This window comes from Protobothrops mucrosquamatus, unplaced genomic scaffold, assembly GCF_001527695.2.
Source record: "Protobothrops mucrosquamatus isolate PMUCROS unplaced genomic scaffold, P.Mucros_1.0 scaffold566, whole genome shotgun sequence".
Classification (NCBI taxonomy): Eukaryota; Metazoa; Chordata; class Lepidosauria; order Squamata; family Viperidae; genus Protobothrops; species Protobothrops mucrosquamatus.
The window spans coordinates 221,281-246,379 of record NW_015386869.1 but is presented as its reverse complement, the minus strand read 5'-3'; the positions used below and the strand labels follow the sequence as shown (position 1 = coordinate 246,379).

The 25,099-nt window shown below is 39.6% G+C and overlaps 1 protein-coding gene across 1 annotated transcript; it reads right to left on the bottom strand.

The window, feature by feature from the left end:
• Positions 1-558: 558 nt before the first annotated feature.
• On the bottom strand, positions 559-23,635 carry BAG3 (BCL2 associated athanogene 3). Its single transcript, XM_015817228.1, has 4 exons — positions 23,350-23,635; positions 5,318-5,665; positions 2,731-3,090; positions 559-1,901 (listed from the first exon to the last, which is right to left on the bottom strand). The coding sequence occupies exons 1-4, from the start codon at positions 23,530-23,532 to the stop codon at positions 1,095-1,097; spliced, it is 1,698 nt and encodes a 565-aa protein (XP_015672714.1). The 5' UTR covers positions 23,533-23,635; the 3' UTR covers positions 559-1,094.
• Between the last annotated feature and the right edge of the window lie 1,464 nt (positions 23,636-25,099).

Genomic DNA, 25,099 nt, shown 5'->3' with positions numbered 1-25,099 from the left:
AGGAAAACAATCAAACAGGGAAAAAAATCCTAATCAAGGAACTACCCATGAGAAAACCATATCGTCCACCACCAAAACTGGCAGGGCAAGCTATTGTATATAAACAGGGAACAAACTCATATACTCACATACTCACTCACACTGATGATGTTACCTAGTTGGGTAATAAGTCTGCAAAGAAATAACCAAGCTAGGAGAGCACCAAGGACTCCACAGTTTAACCCTGAGCTACATATATTCTATTCTACTGAGGTAAAAGTAGGCAATATTCCAGTTTTGAAAACTTACCCTCCTCACTTACCATATTTAATTAGGCTGCGTATAATTTGGCTGAAATATGGTTCAGCCTATCGAATGGGAAAGTAGCTGCTTGCTATATTTCTGTATTTTTAGTGCAACTAATGTTGAGATTGTTGAACTCTGAATATTTTACATGTCCACTTGAACCTTTCAAGAAATTCAGGATTCTCTATATGTAAATTTGAAAAATCATGAACTTACAGAGAGCCCTTGTAAGTATACATTTACAAAGGATATTTATTTTAGAAGCAAACAATGTACAGTCATCTTTCTTGTTTATTAACCACACAGGTTCATCAGGCTTCTACAGTCTGTTTTATTTCTTTTCTCATTTAAAATATAGCATTGAAGTTCTCAATACAGTACATATAAATATCCCTATAGTTTCTTAACACACTTTCCAGACATTTTTAAAGTGCCTAATAATGAAAACATTTTCCCTAAGTGTCTTTTTTTTAAAAAGGCTGTCTTATTTAGATATACATAAGTAATGATTTTATGAAAGCAACTCTGCTAACTGAAATTGACTGAAATCATTTTTCACTCATTGTGTTAAATTGAAAGCAGTCATTTTACACGGTATTTTTCAAACACATTATTTGAGCAAGATACAGAATATAAGCTAAACATTATTTTTATGTACCCCTTTCTGCCCCCCAACTGTTTTCCGTGATCCAAGCTGTTGATTAAAAACCAACTGGTGCAAAGCTCTGGAAATGCATGCAAGTTAAAATTTGCTTAACACACATTTAATTTAAGGACTCCAAGGACCAGGTTTTGCCTGTCTTTATGGTTCAGTCAGATTTAGCTGTGCAACTTTCTTTAGCAAGATTTGAGACTATGTCTTCCTTAGATGCAGGTTGTTCCATTTCTATTTTGATTTGCTCCTTGGCATTTTCATTATTTATATCAAGATTTTCCACCATCGGCTCAATCTCCATTTTTTCCTGTGACAATGGACTACTTTCAGGCAAAGATGACTGAAATTCATCTCCTTGAGTGGTCTCTGGAGCATCCTCTGCTTTCTGTTCAAGTCTTCCCAATATATTCTGGACTTTTCTTACACCATCTCTCCTGGCCTGCCGAACATCTGCACGACCCTCAGGGTCCACAGAGTCCAAAGCTAACAGCTCTTTGGTCAAGTACTCTTCTATCCATAGGTACTTTTTGTCATTTTTCTTTCCTTGAAAGGAATCAACTTCCTGTTTTAGGATCTGTACCCTATTTAGAATAGCTTCAACTTTCAAGACCCCTGGATGTTTCTGAGGCTCTTCTGCTTCTAAAGTCTTCTCTGATTCATGTTCCTGTGGTAAAGATCTCTCTTCTATTGGAACAACTTTAACAGGGCACGGAATCTTGTTATCAACATGTTCTACTGTAGGAAATGGTACCTGCTGGGGTGGCTTAGTGTTTACATCTGGACGTATGACTTGAATGGGAGAAAATGGTACCTGCTGGGGTGACTTAGTATCTACATCTTTACGTATGACTTGAATGGGGATACTTTGAGCAGGACTTTCTGTTCCAGGTGAACCAGCCTTGTTTTTAAGCTTAGTATCAGGTGGCAGAGGTGGCGGTGCTTCTTCAGTTGGCACTTGTTGCTGAGAAAGAGAAAAACAAGCTGCTTATTATTAGGAAATGCAAATTAAGAACATGTACAGGGGTTGAAACTTAGAAATAATTATAATGACGAGTTCAACATTTCCAGAATCTTGGAAATCATTCAGTAAAAGGCGCTGTGCATGCATTGTGAACCAAAGTAACAAGCCAGAATTCTGAGAATCACATTCTATGATGAAAAAGAAATAACAAAAAGAGAAAAGGCAACAGAAAAAAAATCCTGTTGTTGAAAAAATTCAGAACAAAACAAACTATGAGAAAAGGTGTAGCAACAGAATACTAGTAATATGTCCTATATTGGAAATCTTCAAATACTAGTTACTACATAATGGAGTTATATGTCAAATCAAATGCTTTATATCAGAAGAGTCTTAGGTTCAAATCCGGTTATCTCTATGTAGCATTAGGAATACACTACCAGTCAGCATTGATAGTAACCAATACAAACCAGTAGTCTGGCTCCATATAAGACAGTTTTCTGTAACCCCAGGCCTTAATAATAAAATATTATTATTATAATTCTCAGAAGGTTCTCCTGAACAGAAAGAAGTAACTGCAAAATTCTCTTTATTATTCCTGTTCCATAACCAAATGCAAAAGTTTGCAGACAGAAAAGACTCATAAAATGGTTATGGTACGGCTCAGGTAATCATAAATGTCCATAAAAATGGAATTTTAATTTTTAATGTAAAATCCTTAGTCTGTCAAGAGATGATTATGGCCTTTGTCACTACTCTTTAATATTATGTATGAATAATGACTTCAACATAATTAGCTAAAGAGGAGTTTGTAGAAGCTCATTGTACTTACTTGAGGTTTGACTGGCTGTAGTCTGATTGGTGTTGGTGACTGGATTCTTCCTGGTGAACTTTCACGACTTGCTGAGCCTCGCTGTGACACTCTGAATGGGGACTGTGCCCGCTGTGGCTTCTGATCCAAATCATCAACTTGAATTTTATGGTACACTGGTTGATGAGGTTGGTAGTCACTTGGCTGGGCTGGGCAAGGCATCTTCTGTGCCTGATGATAGACTTGTGATGGCTGTCTTGGGGCATTTCCCTCATGGATCACAGGGATGGGAATATATCCTCGAGGGAGCTGATGACTTCCTGAGCTATGCCTACTAGAAGACTGAGGGGAAATTGTTGGCGATTCTGAAGATGGAGACCGCTGGAGGAAAAGCAATTATCAGATTTAGTTGCCATGTTCCAAGAAACAAACATTTCAGATAAAGTTGTTAGTTTCTAATCACATACTAAACCCAACCTATTTACTAATAGTTATATATGCTGTTTTAAAAAGTTTAAAGATAAATCATTGTCCCAATTGGTTTAACATTATTTAGAAGTTAGAAAGGATCACAGCAATGTGTTGAAGCAATTTACTTGGCAGTGTGTTTTAATCATTAAAAAATAACCTTAAGAAAAATATTCCTATTGTTTATAAATATATACCCAATTCGTTAGGTGGTTAATAAACAAAGTTGGAACTGATTTAACATCATAGACTGAGAATGTTTTGATTCAGCAGACAGCATTGCTGTAAGTATGGAACAGTTGAAGGCATCATGCTACAGAAACCAATATGATGTTTGACAGAATTTAGAAATTCTCTGGATTTCTCAGACATTTCTGATATGATTATGGTATCTTTCTGTGGAGGATATCTCAATTAAAAATGGATATGACAGTTTTGCCAGAAGGTGGTGAGTATAATTCTGCTCAATCTCTTGTTAAATCATGGGGTTTAACAGGATCTTTTACGCAAATATCTATATGAAATATCTAACAACTGTATATTTAGAATGAAGCATCATCCACATGCTGATAATATGCACCTCCATATCATCAGATACAGATAGTCCTCACTAACTGCAAAAAGACAGACCCATAAGTCTGTTGTTAAGCAAAGCAACAGTAAAATGAAAAACTCATGATTTATTATGTCAGTTCATCACTTCTAGCTGTGACTGTTAAATTAATCACTGCAGATCATTAAGTGCAACTTCATGTAAATGGGACTTGCAATTTCCTGCTGGCTTGCCTGTTGACTCAGCTTTAAAGCTTGCAAATGGCAATTACGTCATAGCAAGACACTGTATCCATTGTAAAGGCACACTATTACCAAGAGCCAAATTGCAATCATGTAACATCAAGACACTGAAACAGACACAACTATGAGGAACAGACATAAGTCTCCTTGTTCAACATCGTCTTATCTTGAAAGGCTGCTGAACAAGCAAGAACTACCTGGATAGAGGAGGCGTATGAAATATTAAAATATTAAATCTCTAGATGAGATGGATGGCACACTGAATGGATGAATGAATGAATGAATGAATGAATGAATGAATAATCCTTTATTTATTTATTCAGCATATTTCCTGGACCTGCAGGCTCTATTTACAATCATTCATGCCTTGGTCACTTCTCACTTGGGTGAGTGCAATTGTATATGAACTGCCCTTAAAGATCACTTGGAAATTACAATTGGTCTACAATATGACTACTCAAGCATTTAAAGGTGTACCTCAGTATTCCTATGTGGCACCTATGTTCCATGAGCTGCACTGGTTATTTGTGGGTTTCCAAGTGCAATTCAGGGTGCAAGGAATTTCTTTGCTTTAAAAAAGAACTGAAAACCTGCTTTTCACACAGACCATGGTATTCATGGGCCAAGATATTTTTGATCCCAATGTATTTGATTGATTGATTGATTAAGACCACATCCAGAACTGGAAAATAGGATGACAAAAGGATAATGGAATAACCAAGGCTAATCATTGTACCAACCATTTCAAAACCATTCGTTCGTTCGTTCATTCATTCACAGGTTCATCTCATCTCATAATATAGTTCCTCTCAAGGAAAGAATTATACCATCAAAACCTTATGGAAAGTCAATAGGATCAGGATTATCTCAATCCTGGAATTACTGAAGCTGTTTCTTTAATTGTGTTTAATTTTATCCTTTTTGCATTCTGCTTTATTTTTACTCAGTTTTTACTCAGTTTGAGTATTCTTTTATTTACCACCTGTATAAATCTAATAAATAATAGCAACAAAGTGAACCTGGTCTAAATAAGACCAAAATGCTGTCTGCAGATGGTTTAACTGTCAAAACAAGCATTCAAACTGATCTGGAAAGGGACCTCCCAAAGGACCACATCTATAACTTGGGAAAAGTATGATTGTGTTGTGTTTATAGTAATGTGCAATGCTCTTCCTTCAAAACTGATCCAAACACAACACCAGAAATTAACACCTATTAACAAAACCCATTTGCATAAAAGTACTTATAATTCAATATACAGGAGAATAAATGAGGCCATTATATTATCATTTTCATAATGCAACAATTCTAGCATAAACCCTGCCAAATACTGCTACAAACTCACCTCAGATCCCGAGGACTGTATTTGGATTGGGGTTGTTGCTGATTGTGCACATGGCTTATCTGTCTGGGCAGCTTCTGCAAACCCTCTAGCTGGAGATTGTGACCGGATAAAGCTTCCTCTTGGAGATGATGGGGCCCGAACTTGGGTAGGAATGGTTTCTGCCTTGACACGCTGAATGCCAGGCTGATAGCCAGAATTGTATGAGTAATGCTGTCTGTTTTCTGCACCTTCATGTACAACTGGAATTGGAATATAACCAGCACGAAGCTTTGGATATCCCACGTTTCCATCTCGGATTTGGGCTTGATTCACGCTGTTTCGAGATGGGCCATTTGCTGACGCACTTTCCTAGACAAACAGATTACACAGTACAGATTTAGAAATTAAGATTTTTAAAATTCAAGACATACAATTTCTAAGTTATGTAACTGCAGCAGGAGACTAAAGATTCTTTAGTCATTGTGTTTATTCATTTGTTTGATTTGTGGCCTCAGAAGCTCAAAGTGGCACGTACAGTGCTCCTTATTTTTTCAGCAAAAACCTAGTGGAACGAGTTGCACTGAGAGAGACTGGCTCAGAGTCATCCAATGAGCTTCTAGACCAGGGGTAGGCAACCTTGGCTCTTTTATGACTCGTGGACTTCAACTCCCAGAATTCCTGAGCCAGCATGCTGGCTCAGGAATTCTGGGAGTTGAAGTCCACAAGTCATAAAAGAGCCAAGGTTGCCTACCACTGTTCTAGACCAAGGATGGACTTGAACATCTATACCTGCAAATCAGTAACTATATGAACGACATATGGTGATTAAGATAAAAACATATTTCATAGCTTTTCTGAAGGGCTTCATGATAGCTCAAGTCAAGTGTTCTAAACATAGTTGACAATTTCTGGTCCATTAATAGTATGCTTTTACTCTATTATCCATATTTAACATTAACAAGTAATGATTAAAATACTTTAAGACATTTAGAAGGCAATAACTGAAATGATTTACAGTCTTTAACACTTTATGTGTGTTGCACCAGTCCTTTAAAGGCAGAAAATTGTGCTAAAACACATCAGACAAGCAGTAGAGTATCCTTCTTACTATATTATGGCCCTTCTCATTATTTTATAAAGTTTAAAATTATACTCAAGAAACAAAATCTTGCATAGAAATATTCTAGAATTAATTTTTTTGAAACTCCAAGCCAAGTTAGAACATATACCTACCTGAATTACTGTCTCTGTCAGAAATCACTAAATTAAATGGGCCAGAAAGCTGAGCAGCAACAGCTTCCAATAATCCTAAAATAAATCTCTGTTCTAGCTGCATTTCTCTTGCCCAGGGCAATAGGAGAAATATTGATTATATAAAGAATGAAGTGTTTGTTTTTCTCCGAACTGAAGCCCCTTCCACCACTCATTTCTCAACATTGGGCTCAAAATTACAGCATGCTAACATATCAAGGGCGATAACATATCAAGTACATTCTGTTTTAATTTGCAGATAAAATGGGTGACTTTCAGAGCTATTGTGTATTTAAAACAGAGGAAATATTTGTCACATCCCAACATTAATGCAAACCTGCATGTTCTCCTCCGGCTTATGAAAAAGTCTGAAGTTGCAACAGCACTAAGGCAGCGATTATTACTGCAAGTGCACTAGGCTTTGGAAGTGCTATGTAACTGCAGCAACAATTTCATTTTTAACTTGAAGATCAAGGTTGACCCAAACTTTTGCCAAAACATGGACAAATATTGGAAACAAAGAGAAAGGCAACATTATGACAAACAAAAGTAGCCTCAAATTGTTGACTCTCAGCTACAACTATAGGTAGTCCTCAACTCACGACCCCAGTTCAGCCCACAATTTATGTTGCTAAGTGAGACATTTGAGTGAGTTTTGTCCCATTTTATGACCATTCTTGCCATAGTTTTTAAGTGAGTCACTGCATTTGTTCAGTTAGTAAGACAGTAACAAATTCAATAACAAATGGAAGACAATAACAGTTGTGTTTAATAGGAGATAAAAATAGTTGTGTTTGCTAGGGATTAGGGAATAACAAATTTAACAAATCTGTAGGGTACTGGTCTGTAAGACTAGCCAACATTAAACATAGTTATAATTTCTGCATATTCATTTCAGTAAACATAAGCCATAGTTGAAGCAAACATTTGCTCTTTTATGTGAATGTTTGGGAAATCGAGAGGTAAATGAACACAAAATTATTAATCCTCTCTTCTGCAGTTTCTCTTGAAATTTCATTTCTGGTACCACTTTATTCTCATATATTCAAATAGATATGGGAAGATATGGAAAGAAAAAACCAAACAAAAACTTGCAAACATCAGGGAAAAAATAAAAAAAATGTGTATCTTTTATCTGTCATGTTTGAAAAAGGAAAACTGGCTATGATAGTCCATGATAAAATTAAAATAAAATAAATAAAATAAATAAAATTATTTCAAATAACAAAATGAACAGGACATAAACAGAGGACAATGTTCTTTTTAATGCTATTTAAAGAATGTCATTGGAAGTGGAAACAGATGGATCCATTTAATATCAAAGTAGGGATTTATCAGCTGCAGTAATGTGAATGTGTGGGGTGAAGTTTGGAAGGAAGGGTAGGCAGATCAAAAGAAAAAAGAAATCAGAAAGAATGGAAGATAAATGCTGCAAGCTTAAGTATGTTTGTAATATGATATTTAGACTGTGAACAGGATAGAAGCAGAACTTTATGCAAGAGATTCCCCTCCTAATGAAGCTCTTCCTGCAGTGGTAATTCTATTTTGGGAATTACATTCTAGATGAATCTTCCAGTGAGATCAGATAGCAACTACTGCTCTTGCTCATAAAATATCATTCAATAATGCAAAGTTTAATTAATAAATAAAATAAATACCATTGTATAAACTAATCTAAACTGCTGCCCAACTAGCACACAGGTAACCTCTGGCAGCTTATGATATTAAAAACCCTCAAAATAAAAAACCATAACCTCCCCACCCCCCACAGCAACAATCCAAAATCTTCCTGAGAATATCAACTACCAGGTCTGTGCAATTTAAAGTAATGAAACCCCACTATGACATTTACAGTATATGGAAATGCAGCAAAGATGCCTTTTAAAGTGACAATTGGGCCATCATATTATATAATTTGATACCATGTCATGCTTTATTAGTATACAGAATTTTCACATTTTGATGCCACTGAATATTTAAGGAAAAGGGTTTCCATAAATTACTACCCCAAGCATTTAGCACAATTTTCCTCTTCTCACAGTGACCCTAAAGTGGAAAGATAATAAGCAAAATAGGTTGTCTGAAAAGGTTTGAATTGGCATTTTTCCATTTTTCCAAAGCATGTAACTGGAAGATTCTGGTATTCACATTTAAACCTGTATTAAGTTAACTCATGACTTTATTTTGAAAAACTATCAGTGAACTATATACTATATATGTCTCTCTGTAAGTAATATATGTATTACTAATCAGTGAACTATATACTACTTCAATGATTAGTAATACATATTACTTAGAGACATATATATACAGATACTAAACTACAAACACACATACGGTAAGTATGTATTCATGGTACAAATAAAACAAAAAAGCATATGTACTTCTCATTTAGCAACCACGATTCATTTCTTAAATTGGAAACTATATGGTCGCTAAGCAAACACATGAAAGAGAGATGCTGCAAAGATTACTGCCTTCTCATTTATATCAAGTTCTCTCAGATTGCAAACCAGGCATTACTATCACTCTGGTATGTGTTATTTGTCAGGCACAGAAATTTGGGCCTAAGTGTGTGCATTGGTCAGAAAATCTTTTATAAAAACCTAATCATCATATTTGTGAACGGTTGCTAAACATGGCATCCATTAAACAAAAAGTGGCTGTACACTATAAATAAAGGAGCCTGGAATAATATGGCATACCTTGCATACATAAACCATGACTATTTCCAGTGAGGGGTTTACACAGCTTACAACTTGCCTATGTCTAACATTGTTTACACAGCAAGAATGGCTCACTAAGCTAATTTATTAACCAAGCTTCTCTGGATTCTAAATGTGGTACTTTGGTTTAGACTAGAAAATTTGGAATTCATTCTTCCTAAAAAATATACTGGCCCTGCATATCCAGATCAGAATATGGGAGAAAAAAGTGAAAAAATTATTTCCTGTTGTTTCAAATACAAATTATTTTTAAAAGTAGGAATACAAAAATGAATAGTAGGCATTCACCAGAAAACATGAAACAATTTTGGCAAAAATTGCCAGAATGAAGTTATATTAGAATTTTAGCATTAGAGAGCAATTAAAGAGCAAACACATTCAAAAGCCAATCTGATGTGGCTAAGGAGTTGGGCTAGCTAGAGACTAAGAGACAGTAAACCTTAGTCCTCCCTTAGGTATGCAAACTGGCTGATAACATTTGGCCAATTACTCTCCCCCCAACTACCCACCACAGAGGTTGCCCTCATGGGGAAAGTAGGAGGCAAGAGCATTGTGTGTAGATTACCTTGAGTTGTACAAAATAAAGGAAAGGTATTACTGCTATTGTTGAAATTTAAAGTGTACCTGAAATGAAATGGAGAAAGACTCTGAGATGGGGAAAAGAAATGTTACCCAGGGAATGGCGGGATTTGAGAGGGCCTACCCTTGGTGGAGAAAAGAGGCACAGAAAGGTCCCCACCCTTCCACAAGCTTCTCAAGCTGTAAAGCAGGGCTCTGCAACCTTGACAACTTTAAGACTTATGGACTTCAGCTCTCAGAATTCCTCAGCCAGCCAGCCACAAGTTTTAAAGTTGTCAAGGTTGCAGAGCCCTGCTGTAAAGGATACATCAGCATATCTGTATGTTTACACCTGCAAGATGTAGAATCTTTACAATAAAACAGAATTAGCTCATCTAGTTGTGTTTCCTGTCTGGTCTACCTGGGAAAGCTGAAATGAATCTTGCAAATCTGAAAGTACAAATCTCCTACCAATCTCTCACTTTACAGCCTGAGAAGTTAGGGAAGGCCTCTTCTGCACCTCTTTCTCCACCCATTATGCAAGAGATTTTTGGGTGAGAAGAGAAACATCTTCAAGGAAAAACAAAGTCCAGTTGCCTTTTGAAAAAGCACCTTTGGGACAACCGTGACCTGGATGACTGAGAATCTCCACGGACATCTTTCTCTACCCATTATGCAACTCGGGCTATGCCCTCTCTTACCTTACTTATTATTTTGATCTCTTATAATTTGTAGCACATTCTTTTCCCAATCTTCTGGTGCTACTTCACTCAATTTGATGTTATCACCAAATTTAGCTTCTTTTGAATGTAAATCTATTTACCTTGGAATTGCTGAGAAGCTAAAATACAACACATTTAATATATTCCTTATGTGTGGTTATCTTGGGCTTTGTCACCTTTACACTGATACAATACAGGCCTGAGCGTATTTCATTAACCTTGGAAATAATCAGGTCTCGCAAATGCAGGCAATCTGAGATATGAGGGATAGGGGTGTGTGTGTGTGTTGTGTGTGTGTTACAATTCCCTTTTTTGGCAATTTTCAGAATTTCTCTGGCTCCCCAAAGTAAATAGTACAATTTCTTCCCATTCTGAAGTATAACTGTAAATCCAGAGAGGTTATAAAAAAGAAATTACCAAAATTATTGACAATAGAAAAATATTCCTGCTCACATGTGTGTCAAAGCCTTTCTCACTTTGTATCCTTGCCCTGATCCTCTTTAGCTCTTAGCCAGTCCCCAAAATATAAAAGTATCACCTTCACCAAAAGGATGTTTAAGAATTTGCTAGGATTTCTCCCCTTCCCGCCAGTGTTTCCGTGTGTTTTGTATACAGAAAGGAAGAGTTAGGATTAAGATAATTCCTACTCATTTATTAAAGGTATCTGCCTGAGGCCTAGTGGTAAAAGTATAAACTGGGGAGATGCATGTTAGATAAACAGAATATGCTAGAAGACTTGCTAGAGCAGAATTACAAGAATCATCTTGTTAAAAAAGAGTATAGGATTGCTATTGTGAAGTCATCAGTACTGTAGATAAACAAAGGTGCCTCCAGCACAAAATATGCAAGGGAGAAAGAAAAATCCTTCATATGATTTCACAGGGAAAAGTTGTAATTAGATATAAAAATAAAAAATCTGTGAGCCCAATATACAGTAGTTAAAACAATCCTTTTGATAACAGATATAGCTAAATTGACAGTACAAGTTTAATTATAATATATCTAAGTAAATTCACCAAGCATTTCTCTGAGAGGAGGGAAAGGAAGGGAAATCTTAATGTCCGTGCTCAGTATTAATTGCTCCTTATGTAGGCTAACTCTCACGTAATCAAACCATATTTTAAAATGTACTGGAATGGTACAACAGGGGCTAAGTCATATTAGTTGTTGTAATAATAGTTATAATTTACACTTTACTGATTGTTGATACCATCTACCAACAAATGCTTCTAATATTGGAACAACTGATTTTTCTCAGTTACCATGGTCTAGTATATATTTATGGGGATTCATAGTTTACCTGGAATTATTTTATTCCATGGTAACTGCATGTAGGACTGGAGCTTGAGTTATATTAATAACGGAAGTATAGCATGCAAAAAAAAAAACGGACAGAGAAAATTATGTCAAAGTTAATGCCTACTTGAAGTACAGGCATTGATGAAAGTTTGGCATGGTAATTAAGATAGTGGTATGAAAAGCAGGGCACTAGATCTGCCTTAGGCATGAAAGCCAGCTGGGTGACTTTGGGTCACTTATTCTCACTCAGCCCAATCCACCTCATAGGGTTGTGGTGGGGGTAGTCCTTGACTTACAACCATTTCTTCAGCAACCATTTGAAGTTATGATGGTGCTGAAAACAGTGAATTAAACAGGCCCCTGAAGTTATGACCATTACAGAGCCTCCATTGTCACACGATCAAAATTCAGGCACTTGGCAGCGCACCCACACTTATAACTGCCAGGGCATCTCAACACCTCCCATCTGCTTATCTTCCCCATGTCTATGTCCTTTTGGCCACCTTGGCTTGTATGTGGCACTCTTGGCAACAGCAGCAGGGCTGGTGCTGAAGTACAGGCCTGAGGCTTTCAAGCAGGCTCAACCAACTTCCACTGCCTCCAAGCCTCTACTTCAGCCCTAGGGCCACCACTGCCACAGAAATGCCACCTCAAGCCCCACACCCAGCCAGAAATTCCCAGCACCACAATGTTTCTGCCACCATGCGCTCCACAGGCCCTGGTGCACTCAGCTGACCTTTGCCATCTTTATCCCACTGCTGCCGAGCCGTGCCCGGCCTGAGGCTATGCAAGGAAATTGCTGACTACACCAGGCTTTCTCCCCTAGGCCACTCACCGTGTTCTCCAAATCTCAAACACCATTCTCCAAAGCTTTGGAGGTCTTCTGAAGCATCATGAGAATGGAGTGCCTGCCATCCTCAACAGTGCGCCCGTTCTCACAACACCTGGAGAAAATGCCTCATGTGGCCAGAAGCTGCATCATGAAGTAGCCAGGATAGAAATGTCCCATTAGCAGAAAGAGCAAGATGGTGAACATCAGCTGGGGTGGAGGAGTGCAGGGCAGCGAGGGGCAGGCTGTGCTGGGCTGCAGCTTTGTGCCATGCTGTTCATATTTCCCAGAGCATGGCAGATTTGTGCTGCATTGTCAATGCATTCTTTGGCATGGTTGGTTTGCACGGCAGTTCCTGAGGTCTGCAGTATAAAGCTGTTGGACTAGGCTGGGGGAGTTAACATTTCCAGGGATAGCTATGGCTTTGTGCTGTACTGCTGCAGCTCAGGGGCTTCTTGCAACCCCAGAGCTGCGACGCCCCAAGGAGCCCCCAAGTCACAGCATATTCTTTTCCCAGCACTCCTGTGCTCACACACCTGCACCCCCGCACCCTCTTTCCCTGGCTCCATGAGCTCACACCAAACTGCAACAGCCCCCAACTCACGTGTGGTCGGCGATGGGCTTCCCCCATCCCCCAGTGCGGCACCTCTGTGCTCTTACCTGGGACTCCCTCTGCTTCCTGCTTAACAATCCATGTGTCTGGACAAACAGGGAGTGCCAGGATTGCCATCACTAAGCAATGCAGTCACATGGCACCCTGCTTTATGATCTCATCACTTAGCAACAGAAATTCTGGTCTCAGCTGTAGTTGTAAATTGAGGCTTATCTGTATGTACATATTAAAAGTACAGCACTGAGAAAATACTGAGAGTGCAGATTACAGAATACCAATTATCCAAGCATACAGTATCTTGAAAAGCTGAGGATTTCTGAGCTGAACCTTTCCCAACATTACAGCAATATATAGGCCCAATTTTGTCTCATCCCATTGCCTCATGTACTAAATATGAACTAATTTCCTGGCTAGGGTTTTGTTTGTATAAACAAATGGAACAGATAACTAGAACAGAAGGAGAGGAGGGAATGACAGTGCAACTCCCAGCTGACCCAGTAGCAGGTGTAACCTGGTATAACCTGTTTTTCTCTCCTAGTAGGAACTATTCAGCTACTTTCAGTTCTGATTTCTGGTTACTTATTTTATTATAGGTAAGCTGTTGATTTATATTGTCTCACCACATTTAAATGCTTAAATATGCTGATTAGAGAATTTATCAGTTTTCCCTAAAACCAGTGATGGCGAACCTTTTAGAGACCGAGTGCCCAAACTGCAACCCAAAACCCACTTATGCATTGTCGGGTGCCGGGTGGGTGTGGCCCATTGGGTGGGTGTGGCTACGGTGGTAACAGCAGACTGGGTGGGACTAAAAAGTTCAACCAATCAATTCCAACTTTGCAAGACTTTCAATTTCAACTTTCCCGCGAGAAGTTGAAATTGACTTATTGATTGAACCTTTTTTTTTTTTGTACATGGTGGCAGAGGCCTAAAACGAAAAGGTTTTATAAAACCCAGCTGAAGGCCTAGGACTGGGGCGACGGCGCACGTGCCCACAGAGAGGGCTCTGAGTGCCGCCTCTGGCACCCGTGTCATAGGTTCGCCACCACTGCCTAAAACACTTCAGGAAACTCAATTTGATTTACTAATCATCTGATTTCATGCTATTATCTTTATGGAATCGTTTCTGCATTTCTTTTATTTAAAATCCATTAATTTTGTATCTAATTGAACTTACATAAATTAGACAGTGATTTTTTTTTTTCTTTAAACACTGGCAACGAGTGGCTGCTGGCAAGGACAAGACGAAGCTGCGAGAAATTCAGAAAAACTATGCACTTTCCTCTGGTTAATTTCATTTAAATAATCAAAACAGAATTCAACTCTGAAGGGTGATAAGATCCTACTAGCAGTGGCCCTGAGCTTTCTAAAGCATGTGAAGCCATACACCCTCCATGCCTATAAATGGAAGCTGGACTCAAAGACTGCATCAGAAGGTGACGAAAGCTGCATAAAGAGAGCTTGCATCATTGCTTGATCTTACTAAACTTAAAAGCAAGTTATTTTAAAAAAAATCTTATAAAGAGCACCACAAAGAACTTTTCAGTTGAAGAGATACACACATGTGCATTATTTATGAACCTTGTTAATAAAGATGCATCATGTATACATCTTGAGAGCAAAACAGTGGGTCTCCATATAATTTTAACGTTATATGAATCGCAATACAAGTAGTCCTCGACTTACAACAGTTTATTTAGTGACCATTCAAAGTTACATCAATGAAAAAGTGACTTATAACCGTTTTTCACACTGACAACCGTTATGGTATCTGGTCACGTGATCAAAATTCAGATGTTTGGCTACTGACTCATATTTATGACGGTTGCTGTGTCCCGGGGGTCACGTGATCACCCTTTGTGACCTTCTGACAAACAAAGTCAGTGGGGAAGCCAGGTTCACTTAAAAATTGTGTTATTAATTTAATAAGTGCAGTGATTCACTTAACAACTGTGGCAAGAAAAATCATAAAATGGGGCAAAATTCAATAAATGCCTCACTTAGCAACAGAAATTTTGGGCTCAATTGTGGTCGTAAATTGAGGATTACCTGTAATAATCCAATGCCAGGGTGCAAATCAATTACAAATCAACTTACAACCATTTGTTTAGTGACCATTTGAAGTTACAATGTCACCGAAAAAAGTTTCTTATGGCCATTTTTCACATTTATGACCACTGCAACATCCCCATGGTCACAAGATCAAATTTTGGGGTCTTGGCAACTGGGATCTACTTATGACAGTTGCACTGTGCGAGGGTCATATGATCTCCATTTGTAACCTTACCAGCCAGCCTCCAATAAGCAAAGTCAATTGGGAAGCCAGATTTGCTTAACAACCTCATGATTCACTTAGCAGCCGTGGTAAAAAAGGTTGGAAATGAAGCACAACCTCATGATTCACTTAGCAGCCGTGGTAAAAAAGGTTGCAAAATGAAGCAAACTCATTTAACAACTGCCTTGCTTAGCAACAGAAATTTGGGATTTAAATGTGGTTGCAAGTTGAGGACTTCCTGTAGCTCAAGACATCTCTTCTCAAGGCTGTTTATTGATTTATGTTCCACTTAATTTCACGTAGGGAAAATATATAAACACGCCTCCAATTTTATCTCTATTAATAATCATATGTGAGACTGGTTGAACAGAGAAAGAATAACTGGCTCAAAGCCACTTAGTAAGCTTCCATTCTGAGATCTGGATCTTTCAAAATCTAATACCCATACATATACAGTACACTACACACTGTATTATACAGATGTGTGAGGTTTAAAGTATAGATCTCAGGCCCATTGTGATAGCTGAAACAAATGTGTGCCACAATAATGGTGTCCATATTCGGCTTAGGATGTGAAAAAGTCGATGCAGAAAACACAAAGAGGAAAGCATTTAGTCTTGAACAGTTTCTGGATACCGTCTCATATTATATGAAAGGAAAAGTTGTTGAAAATCAAGATCCTTGTGCAATAGATTTACAAACTTTTACCTTAGAACAAGTGTAGATTTACTGAACCCTTTAATCAAATTAAATCTCTTATTGCAAGGATTACAAAACATATAAAACTGAAGAAGCAGGAGAAATAGCTATTAATCTAAACAAGTCTACATAATTGGAATAAAAAAGGGCAGACACTGGCATGTTTTAAATCTCACAATAAAGACTTGTGAAAAAAACAAACATCTGAATAATATCCAACAGAATGCAATATACTAAAAGGCTTTTTCTTTAGAAGATCTAGATACATATTTTAAAAGAAGAAAATAAAATAAAAGTTACTATTTCATCTAATATAGCAAGGTGCACTTATCTGCATTATCAAGATTCTTGTATTATAAGCGATGTATACACTCCTCTTTTTCTACCACTTATGAATCTTTATATAACTTAAATCCATAGACAAAGTTTCAGAGGTGCTTAGTCTAAGCAAGAAACTGTACAAAATGATGGGAGGAGGGAAGAAACACAATTATTGAACACAGTGGTTTTATTTAAATTGGATGCATAGCATTTTCTACTGATGTGCTGGGAGACCTCTATGCTACTTCATTCCATATTCTTCTTAAAATCTATAAATTACAAGTCAATACAAGACTGAGGTTCAGAAACAGCCCAACCTGCTGGTCATATGAACAGAATGCCACTATGTCTGCAATTTGTTACTAACAAATTTGAAAACCGACTTAAGCCCTCAATCCCTCATACTATTTTACCCCTCTCCTATTCCTCCTATGTTGAGTAGAGCACTTGGTACAGTAGTTGATTTTCATGCTAGCTGCTGACTTTCAGTGAGAGGAGAAATAAAGCCAGAGAACCTACTAATGATAATCCATTATCTTAACTTCTTGGGTCTTTAAACTACAGTAAACCATTTAATTTTTTATTTAAGGTGTGTAAAGACAGTGACCCCCCAAAGGTTCATCCATTGGGGCAGACTAATTTATACTACATGCTCTACTTAAGGGCTGGAGGATCCTCTAGTAATGTGGCTGCAAGAGATCTTGTGCAAAGTGCTGTTTTTGACACTTTTCATATTTTAGGACCAGTCCATATTATACTTTGGAAACAATGTGAGGCTACTGCTAAACAGAAGCACTACACATCACTTGATTGCAACTGATTGGTGACCATTTGAGTTAAATTAGATTACAACATAAGCAATGATAGCTGTGATAACCACAAAAGTCAAAATCACATCTTCTCAGAACTAAAATTTATGTAATGCTGCCAAAAATGTTGATAGTTTTCAAGTTTTCACAAATGATTCTTCAGGCAAAATAGCTAATGCCAGAATGCAGCAGGTGCAGGAATGGTTCTTATCATAAACTATAATTCCACACAAACTTTTTTCATGGCTTTAACATTTTTGCTTGAGGAATAATAATTTTAACAAATTCAAAAACTTGAAATTGACATTTTGATTAACCTAATAAAAGTATTACATCTATAAAGTTTTTTTAATTAGGCAAAAAGCCTAATTTTTATCATGTTTTATCATGTTAACATTTTAACATTTGTTTTAAATAAATCAAGATTTATATCACTTAAGCTATAGTTAATTTGCAGTTTAGCAGCAATTTTAAAGTGTGCAAATGATAGCAATATGTAAGCTGTTCTTACTTTTCAAAAGTAAGATTTTCTACTACAACCATATGGAGTCAGCTAGCACACAAGTCATCTAAAGCAGGGCTTTTCAACCAGTGGTACGGGTACCACTTGTGGTACATTGGCACCTGGCAGGTGGTACGCGACCATTCTAGAAAAGTAGCAGGGGAGGGGAATGAGCTGAACCGGTGGCAGCACCGCACAAGCCTGAGTGAGAGATGGCTGGAGCTGCAGGGCTGTCAGGGCTTAGTGGAAGCACCAGGATCAGCACCAGGCTCCAGCTGGAACTCAGCGCTGATGCTGATGCTTCTGCTGAGCCCAGAAGAAACACCGATCAGCTGGAATGTTGCAGCATTTCCAGGGTCTTGTGATTTACATTCAGATGCTTGGCAACTGATTCATATTTATGACGGTCACAGTGTCCCAGAGTCATGTGAAGTGACCAAAATCTGCTGCAACCACCCAGCAGAGGGGGGGAATAAAAACCAAACACCCCCCACCCCACCTCCACTGCCAATCCTCAACAGAAATGCTCACAATGGAAACCTCAGACAGGAGGAAGAGCGCCGCCGGGCGGGCAGGCAGGTGTCTTGCTCGCCTGTGCCTTGGGGGGCCCTTTTTTCAGTGCCATTGTAACTTTGAACAGTCACTAAGCGAACTGTTGTAAGTCAAGGACTATCTGTATTTTATCACTTTTTCCCTTTTTTTTTTTGGTCATCAAGTTTTTGACACCTTGCTAGGCGACTGGTGGTACTCGGATATTGCCATATCCTAAAAGTGGTACAATGGGTGAAAAGGTTGAAAAGCCCTGATCTAAAGCCCTTCAAAACATCTTAAGTAAATAAAAAAAAAACAGCAGCCCCAGAAGAAAGAAACAGAGTCATCTACAACAGACAATGTAATGACTGCAACAACTACTTCATAGGACAAACAGGCAGAAAACTGGCAGAACGCATCCATGAACACCAACTGGCAGTCAGAAGGCATGACGAAAACTCTTTAATGTCATAATATATGGACAGGCGTATAACCATAGTTTCAATTGGAAAATTGTGACCATCCTAGACCAAGCCAAATCCAAAAATTTTATTGCTAGGGAATTTCTAAAAAGCCTGGTACTCTGACAAATTAGCCATAGATAGACATAAACAATATCTATAGACCAGGCATGTCAAACTTGTGACGTCACGCAACATATCGGGCCGGTTTTGCCATTGCCGGCAATGGGGTGGGCGTGGTTTCCACGTGACGCATCTGGCCCGCAGGCCGGCAGTTTGACACCCCTGCTATAGACTATGCAAAAGAGACAATCAACAAGCCAAAATGGGAACAAAAAGACCTAAGCAATCAGCACCCAAATGAACATAGATTAAGCCCAACAATCAAGTAAACAATATCCCAAACAAGGAACTGCCAAAGAAGCCAACAGTAAATAGTTCGAAGAACTTCTAAGACCACACCCACCAGCACTGACAGGGCAAGACACTTACAGGGGTAGGCAACCTTGGCTCTTTTATGACTCGTGGACTTCAACTCCCAGAATTCCTGAGCCAGCCATGCTGGCTCAGAAATTCTGGGAGTTGAATTCCAAGAGTCATAAAAGAGCCAAGGTTGCCTACCCCTGCACTAGAATATAAACTGAGAGCAAACACCTCTCCTCACTAGCACTGATGATGTTACCTAGTTTGGGTAAAGAAACATCTGCAAGAAAACAAGCAAGCTCAGAGAATACCAAGGAGCCCATTTAGAAAGTGATAGTCATCTAAATTATTTTAAAGAATAATGGTTATTTTTTTGCTATTATATTTTATATCTTTCCAACTATCAACACTGTGCTACATTTAATATTCAAGCAGGAAGCTCTTTTCCAGAACATCTAGAACCTTTCTTAGTAACTACAGTTATTCGCTGTCGGTTTTGTTCAGGCAAGACATTAAAGTATCTTTAATTAAAATTTTGAGGATCTGCCAGGGCCAACCCTACCATTAGGGAGAAGAAGATGTTTTCCTCAGGCAAGATGCTGAAGATAGAATAGCTGTTTGTCCTGAATTCTAAACTATTTGACATCTGTTGAAACAATTCTTTGTATTATATGACCCCTAAATCAGATAGGAAAATGATGATTAATGCAGCACCCTTCCCCCCAACCTTTTGGGTGCCAGGGACCGATTCTGTAGAGGGCGGTTTTTCTGCAGGCCAAGAGGGCATGGTTTCACATGCTACCTGGATCCAGCGCACCTATATGGCCCGGTTTCTGGCGGGCCACGGACTGGCGGGGATTGGGGAGCCCCATCTAATATATAGATAGTTGGCAGAAACATATGCTTGCATAAATTGTGTTTCCTCTGTTGCTACTTCCTAATCTGTCTCTATGAAGATAAAGATGCTATCCTTCTGTACCCAGGACAGGAGAAGTCAAAGAATGAGATTCCCCAAGTTTCATTTCTCCCCAACTCACCAGCAGAATATAGTCACCCATCATTCTCCCTAATGTGGGGTGGGGCAAGTCTAGACAGATGCTCAGAATGGCAGGTTTCATCACTCTTAAATTACCAGGGTGGATGGGTGCATGGGATGAAGCGGAAGATAGTACCCTTCAGTGCTTATGTTTTTGTGTGACCCATCTTCTATCAAGTTATTTCTGAACACCGTGCACAGCTTCTGACAGAGCACTAACCCAGGGGTCTGCAACCTTGACAACTTTAAGATTTGTGGTCTTCAGCTCCCAGAATTCCTCAGCCAGCTATGCTGGCTGAGGAATTCTGGGAGCTGAAGTCCACAAGTTTTAAAGTTGTCAAGGTTGCAGACCCCTGCACTAACCCATACTTACAAATGTTCTGAGAGATGCCATAGAGAAGTAGTGTGAGGTAAAGAGAGAAGTAACAATGGAGTGACAATACTTGAATAATGTGACCAAGGAAACTAGTTTTAATCTTCTGGCAGCACTCAGAAGTATCAAGTACAAAGCCACCAAAGACAGAATGGAGAAGGTAATCTCTCTCTTACACTCACACTCATTCACACACACACACACACACACACACACATACACACACAATTGGCCAGACCTGTGTTTTTTGTTTGTTTGTTTGTTTTGAAGGAGCGCAAAACCTGTGATGAAACTAATAGAGACAGAACTAGCGTACCTTAGTGGCAGAACTAAGTTTAAATTGGCTTTATGTGGATTACAAGCAGCACTAAACACTTGCTTTAAAAAAAAAAGGCCCATCACTGCCTCAGAATAGCATAATACCCATATTTATAAAGAGTTTACCCAAACCTGGTAAACTCCAGTTATAAGTTCCAGTTAGGAATTTGGCAAGCAGATGCCTCCCAGAAACCAAGGATCTGGTCTCTCTAGCACCCCAAGACAAATGGCCATGAAGAGAAGGTCCCAGGGTTTAAAAGAAAAGCAGCCATGCTAATAGCAGTGTATGGGGATAAACTGGGTAGATTCCAACTCCTAACTATTTCAGCAACCTCTATCATTTTATAGAATGTCAGACAACATACACCGCCAAAATTGTATTGGGAAAAAAGAGAAAACATTATTTTACAACTAGAACAGTTCAAAGATATTAAGTCACCTGAATTAATATGAGGACCTGGAAGAAAAATGCAGTTACAAGGGATGTTGATGAGGGAGTGAGGAAGAAACCTCAATTAAAACTACTTTATACGGAATAGTGAGAATGCCGTATTTTCAGCAAAAAAATTTGGGATAGGAAAGCCTATCAAGATTTTACAAAATAGCAAATTATTAGAACTATAGATGAACTGTACAAAATATGTTACCTCTAAAGCATCTACGGAGAACCTTTTGGGCTCGGCATGTCAAAAATTCAGAAAATGCCTAATTGATTCTCTGACATGTCACAGCCCCCCACCCCCAACAGAGGAGAAACACTTAATTTTTTAAAAAATATATAGTCCAATCATGTGGTGCTATGTATACAAAGAAAAATCCAATAATTACAAAAATGAAAAACAAGTAGAGCAAAGTCATTTTCGCAGTTGTGTTTTTGAGAGTAGTACTTGAGCATTGGTGAATGTGGCGTGTTATCCAAAATGGCGTGGTGTCTCATCTTTGACACGTGTCACAAGTTTGCCATCACTGCTCTAAAATGAACACCAGCAATTCATTCTTTTAAAATCTAATCCTTATTTTGCATTAGGTTGTCGGTTTTCTCCTTCATACTATTCACTGGATTGTATTTAACCAATAAGCAGTGTGGCAGAAATGGAACCAAAAGAAGCAATTTATGTTCCAGAAAACAATAAGAGAAACAATGATAGAATTTTAAAGGAAGAGGTGCGACCTGACGAACTATACTTAAGAAGTATCTTTTTTTTTTCTACCTTTCTTTTTGAAATTAGAAAAGGAAGCTCCATAAGTAATGAAACTTTCCCCCAGGATGTCTTAGAATCTGTAGCATAAAAACGATACCTACAAAAATTTACATTAAGGATAGTAACCTAAATCGAGCCTTCATTAGCCCAAGACAAGTCTGTTAAAACCATATTGGGGTGTGGGGGGGGGAGGCAACTTTCGTCGTTGTTGTACAGCCAGGCTAATTACGTTCGCCTCTTTACAGATCCAGATGGACTTCGCCAACTTTAAATAAACGTCGCAACGACGAAGTATCAAATGATTTAGCGCACAAAAACGGGGGGGAACGACTGCAGTGCGTCAGAGACAAAAGCCAGCTATTAGCCTCACTGCATAGCCATGTAGTCGGGGCGGGGGAGGCAGCGAGGACAGACTTTTCCTGGCACTGCCCCACTGCATCTTATTGCTCCCAGCGCCCCAGGGAAGTGCTCGGCCCCTGCCCTTCAAACGGTGCCAGCCGGGAGTTGCAGCAGGCAGAGCAGAAAACCGCCAGCCGTTCCCACCCCCCCCCCCCCCACTTTCCCCTGGCCCTGAATGGAAGGCCTTTAACTTTATCTCTGGAGTCACCACAACAATGCCATATACTGAGAAAAAACTCTCGCACCCGCCATGGGCCGTCCCCCTGGAGGAACGTCCCTCCTCACGTACACACCCAAGTCTGGAGAGCGGAAATTGTGTGTGTGTGTGTGTTGTCCTTAGCCCCAGCGGCGCTGGGCGTCCGAAAGAAGACTTGGCTTTTCCTCTGACCTCCCCAAAAACTAGGCTGCACAGCACACGCGTCCCTTCCCCTTCCCACTAGAACCGCCGCGTCCAGTGAAATGTTCCCTCTGTCCCCAACGTACACGCGAACCAGGGAGCGCGCACAGCAAGAGGGACGAACTATTAAAAGTCACGGAGAGGACAGAAGCCCGGAATACCCAGGCATCTCGGCTCCGTTCCTTAACGAGACGGCAGGACGGGAGCCCGAGAGCGAGGGCTCCACGTCCTCAGTCCCAACAAACGCCGGCTTTCCCACGCCAAGGAGACAAAAAAAAAATAAAAAATCCACGTAACCCGTGGCGGTACCTTCAGGCGCTCCTCCTGTAGGCGCGGGTCATTCCAGGTGGTCGTGCGGCTGTTATGATCCACAAAGAAAGGCCAGCCGGTCTGAGGGTCTATCTTCACCTCCCAGCCCGGAGGCAGGGGCTCCCGCTCGCCGCCTCCGGCCTCCACCTGCATCCGCGCGGGAGACTGAGCAGCTGCGCTCATGCTGCGCGCAAGAGAAGAGGCGATGTGCGCAAAGGCTGGAGGAAGGAAACCCGGGAAAGAAACGCCAGCCGCCGCTTAGGTCACCCGCTGGATTTAAGCGAGGCAGCTCTTGCCGGCCGGGCACCTTTATCCAGAGGGAGGAGACACAGAAGGGGGTGGAAGTATCTGGAAATAGCAGCTCCGCGCCAAAGAGGAGGGGAAGGTGGAGGAACAGGAGACGTAGGAGGAGAGACGCGGGGCAGCTGCCTGGCTGGAAACTTCTGGGCGCCTCCAGCGCCTTTGGATAGCCGGAGCGGGAGCTCCTCGTTTGAGTCACTCTTCCTTGCCGTCATTATTCAGCAGTATATCAGTGAGGATCTTCGCTCCGCCTGCTGGGCGGCGAGTTGAAAATTGGGCTCGTTCGGAAATCTTGTGTTCCCTTAAGTGAGCTGTTTTTGAAATTCAAGGTGGTTTTTTTTTTCCTACCCTGTAGCGCGCTTTTGTCGCTTCCCGCAAAGGTGCTGTTTCCAAAAGGCAACTGGACTTTCTTGGGTTTTTTTTTTTCCTTTGGAAACGTTTCGCTTCTCTTATAAGAAACTTGTTCAGTTCAGCTCAGCTCTTCAGAACTGAAGAAACTTCTCGGATGAGAAATGAAACGTTTTCAAACAAAACAAAAAAAAATCAAGAAAGTTCAGTTTGCCTTTTGGGACAACCGTGACTGAGGATCTCCATAGACATTTTGCCTCTTTTGTCTTTCTTAAGAGGCCTCCTACAGGCCTGAAAAACAAGGAGGCCTGCTTTTTTAAAATAGTTTTAAGACTAAAGGTCTGGTCCCGGTGAACCTCCAAATAGTTTATATTACAATTATGGCCTGGCAGCATAGCTATCAATGTGAAAGGATGAAGTAACTTGCAACAAGTGTTTCAGAATAATGGCTACTGCTTAGATTAGAAATGCTGCAATCTTAAAAATATTTTCATTGGCTTAAACTGAAATGGGTTTTTGTTTTTTTTTGGGTATCTTCATTTTCATCAGTGGCACTGCACTGTGCAAAACTCTGTACAGATTTTTTTCAACTATCTAAACAGTATATAGTTTTACCAATCCATACCAGTACTGTGTCGCACTAGCCCTACGGAGCAAAGCTACATTTTTACCCTTATATTGCAAAAAGAAATAATAAATGCATGTCACAGACTATATTGCGTAGCTCAGATTTTGGGCAAGAAGCCATGATGGCTCTGACTCAACAAAACAGCTGCAGTAGCATTAGGAAAGGCCTTGCCTTAATGAGAAGGAAAATTTGCTTTCTTCTCTAGACAAAATATTGCATCCTCCATATCCCACAATAATCAGAGAATGCTGACATCATAAATCTAACGCTTTCATGCTGTAACTCTATGTTTTAATATTGTCAGGCATTTTTAGTGAGTGGAACAGTTCCTTTTTCATTTTCCCTTACTAGACCTATTAGAAAAGGGAGTGGCCCATCTAAACATTGAATGCAAGGGGCCCTCACTCTTCATAACTTACCCAACAATGTGAACTCCTCCTAAATTTAGGTGTAGAATAGATATCTGGGGGATGG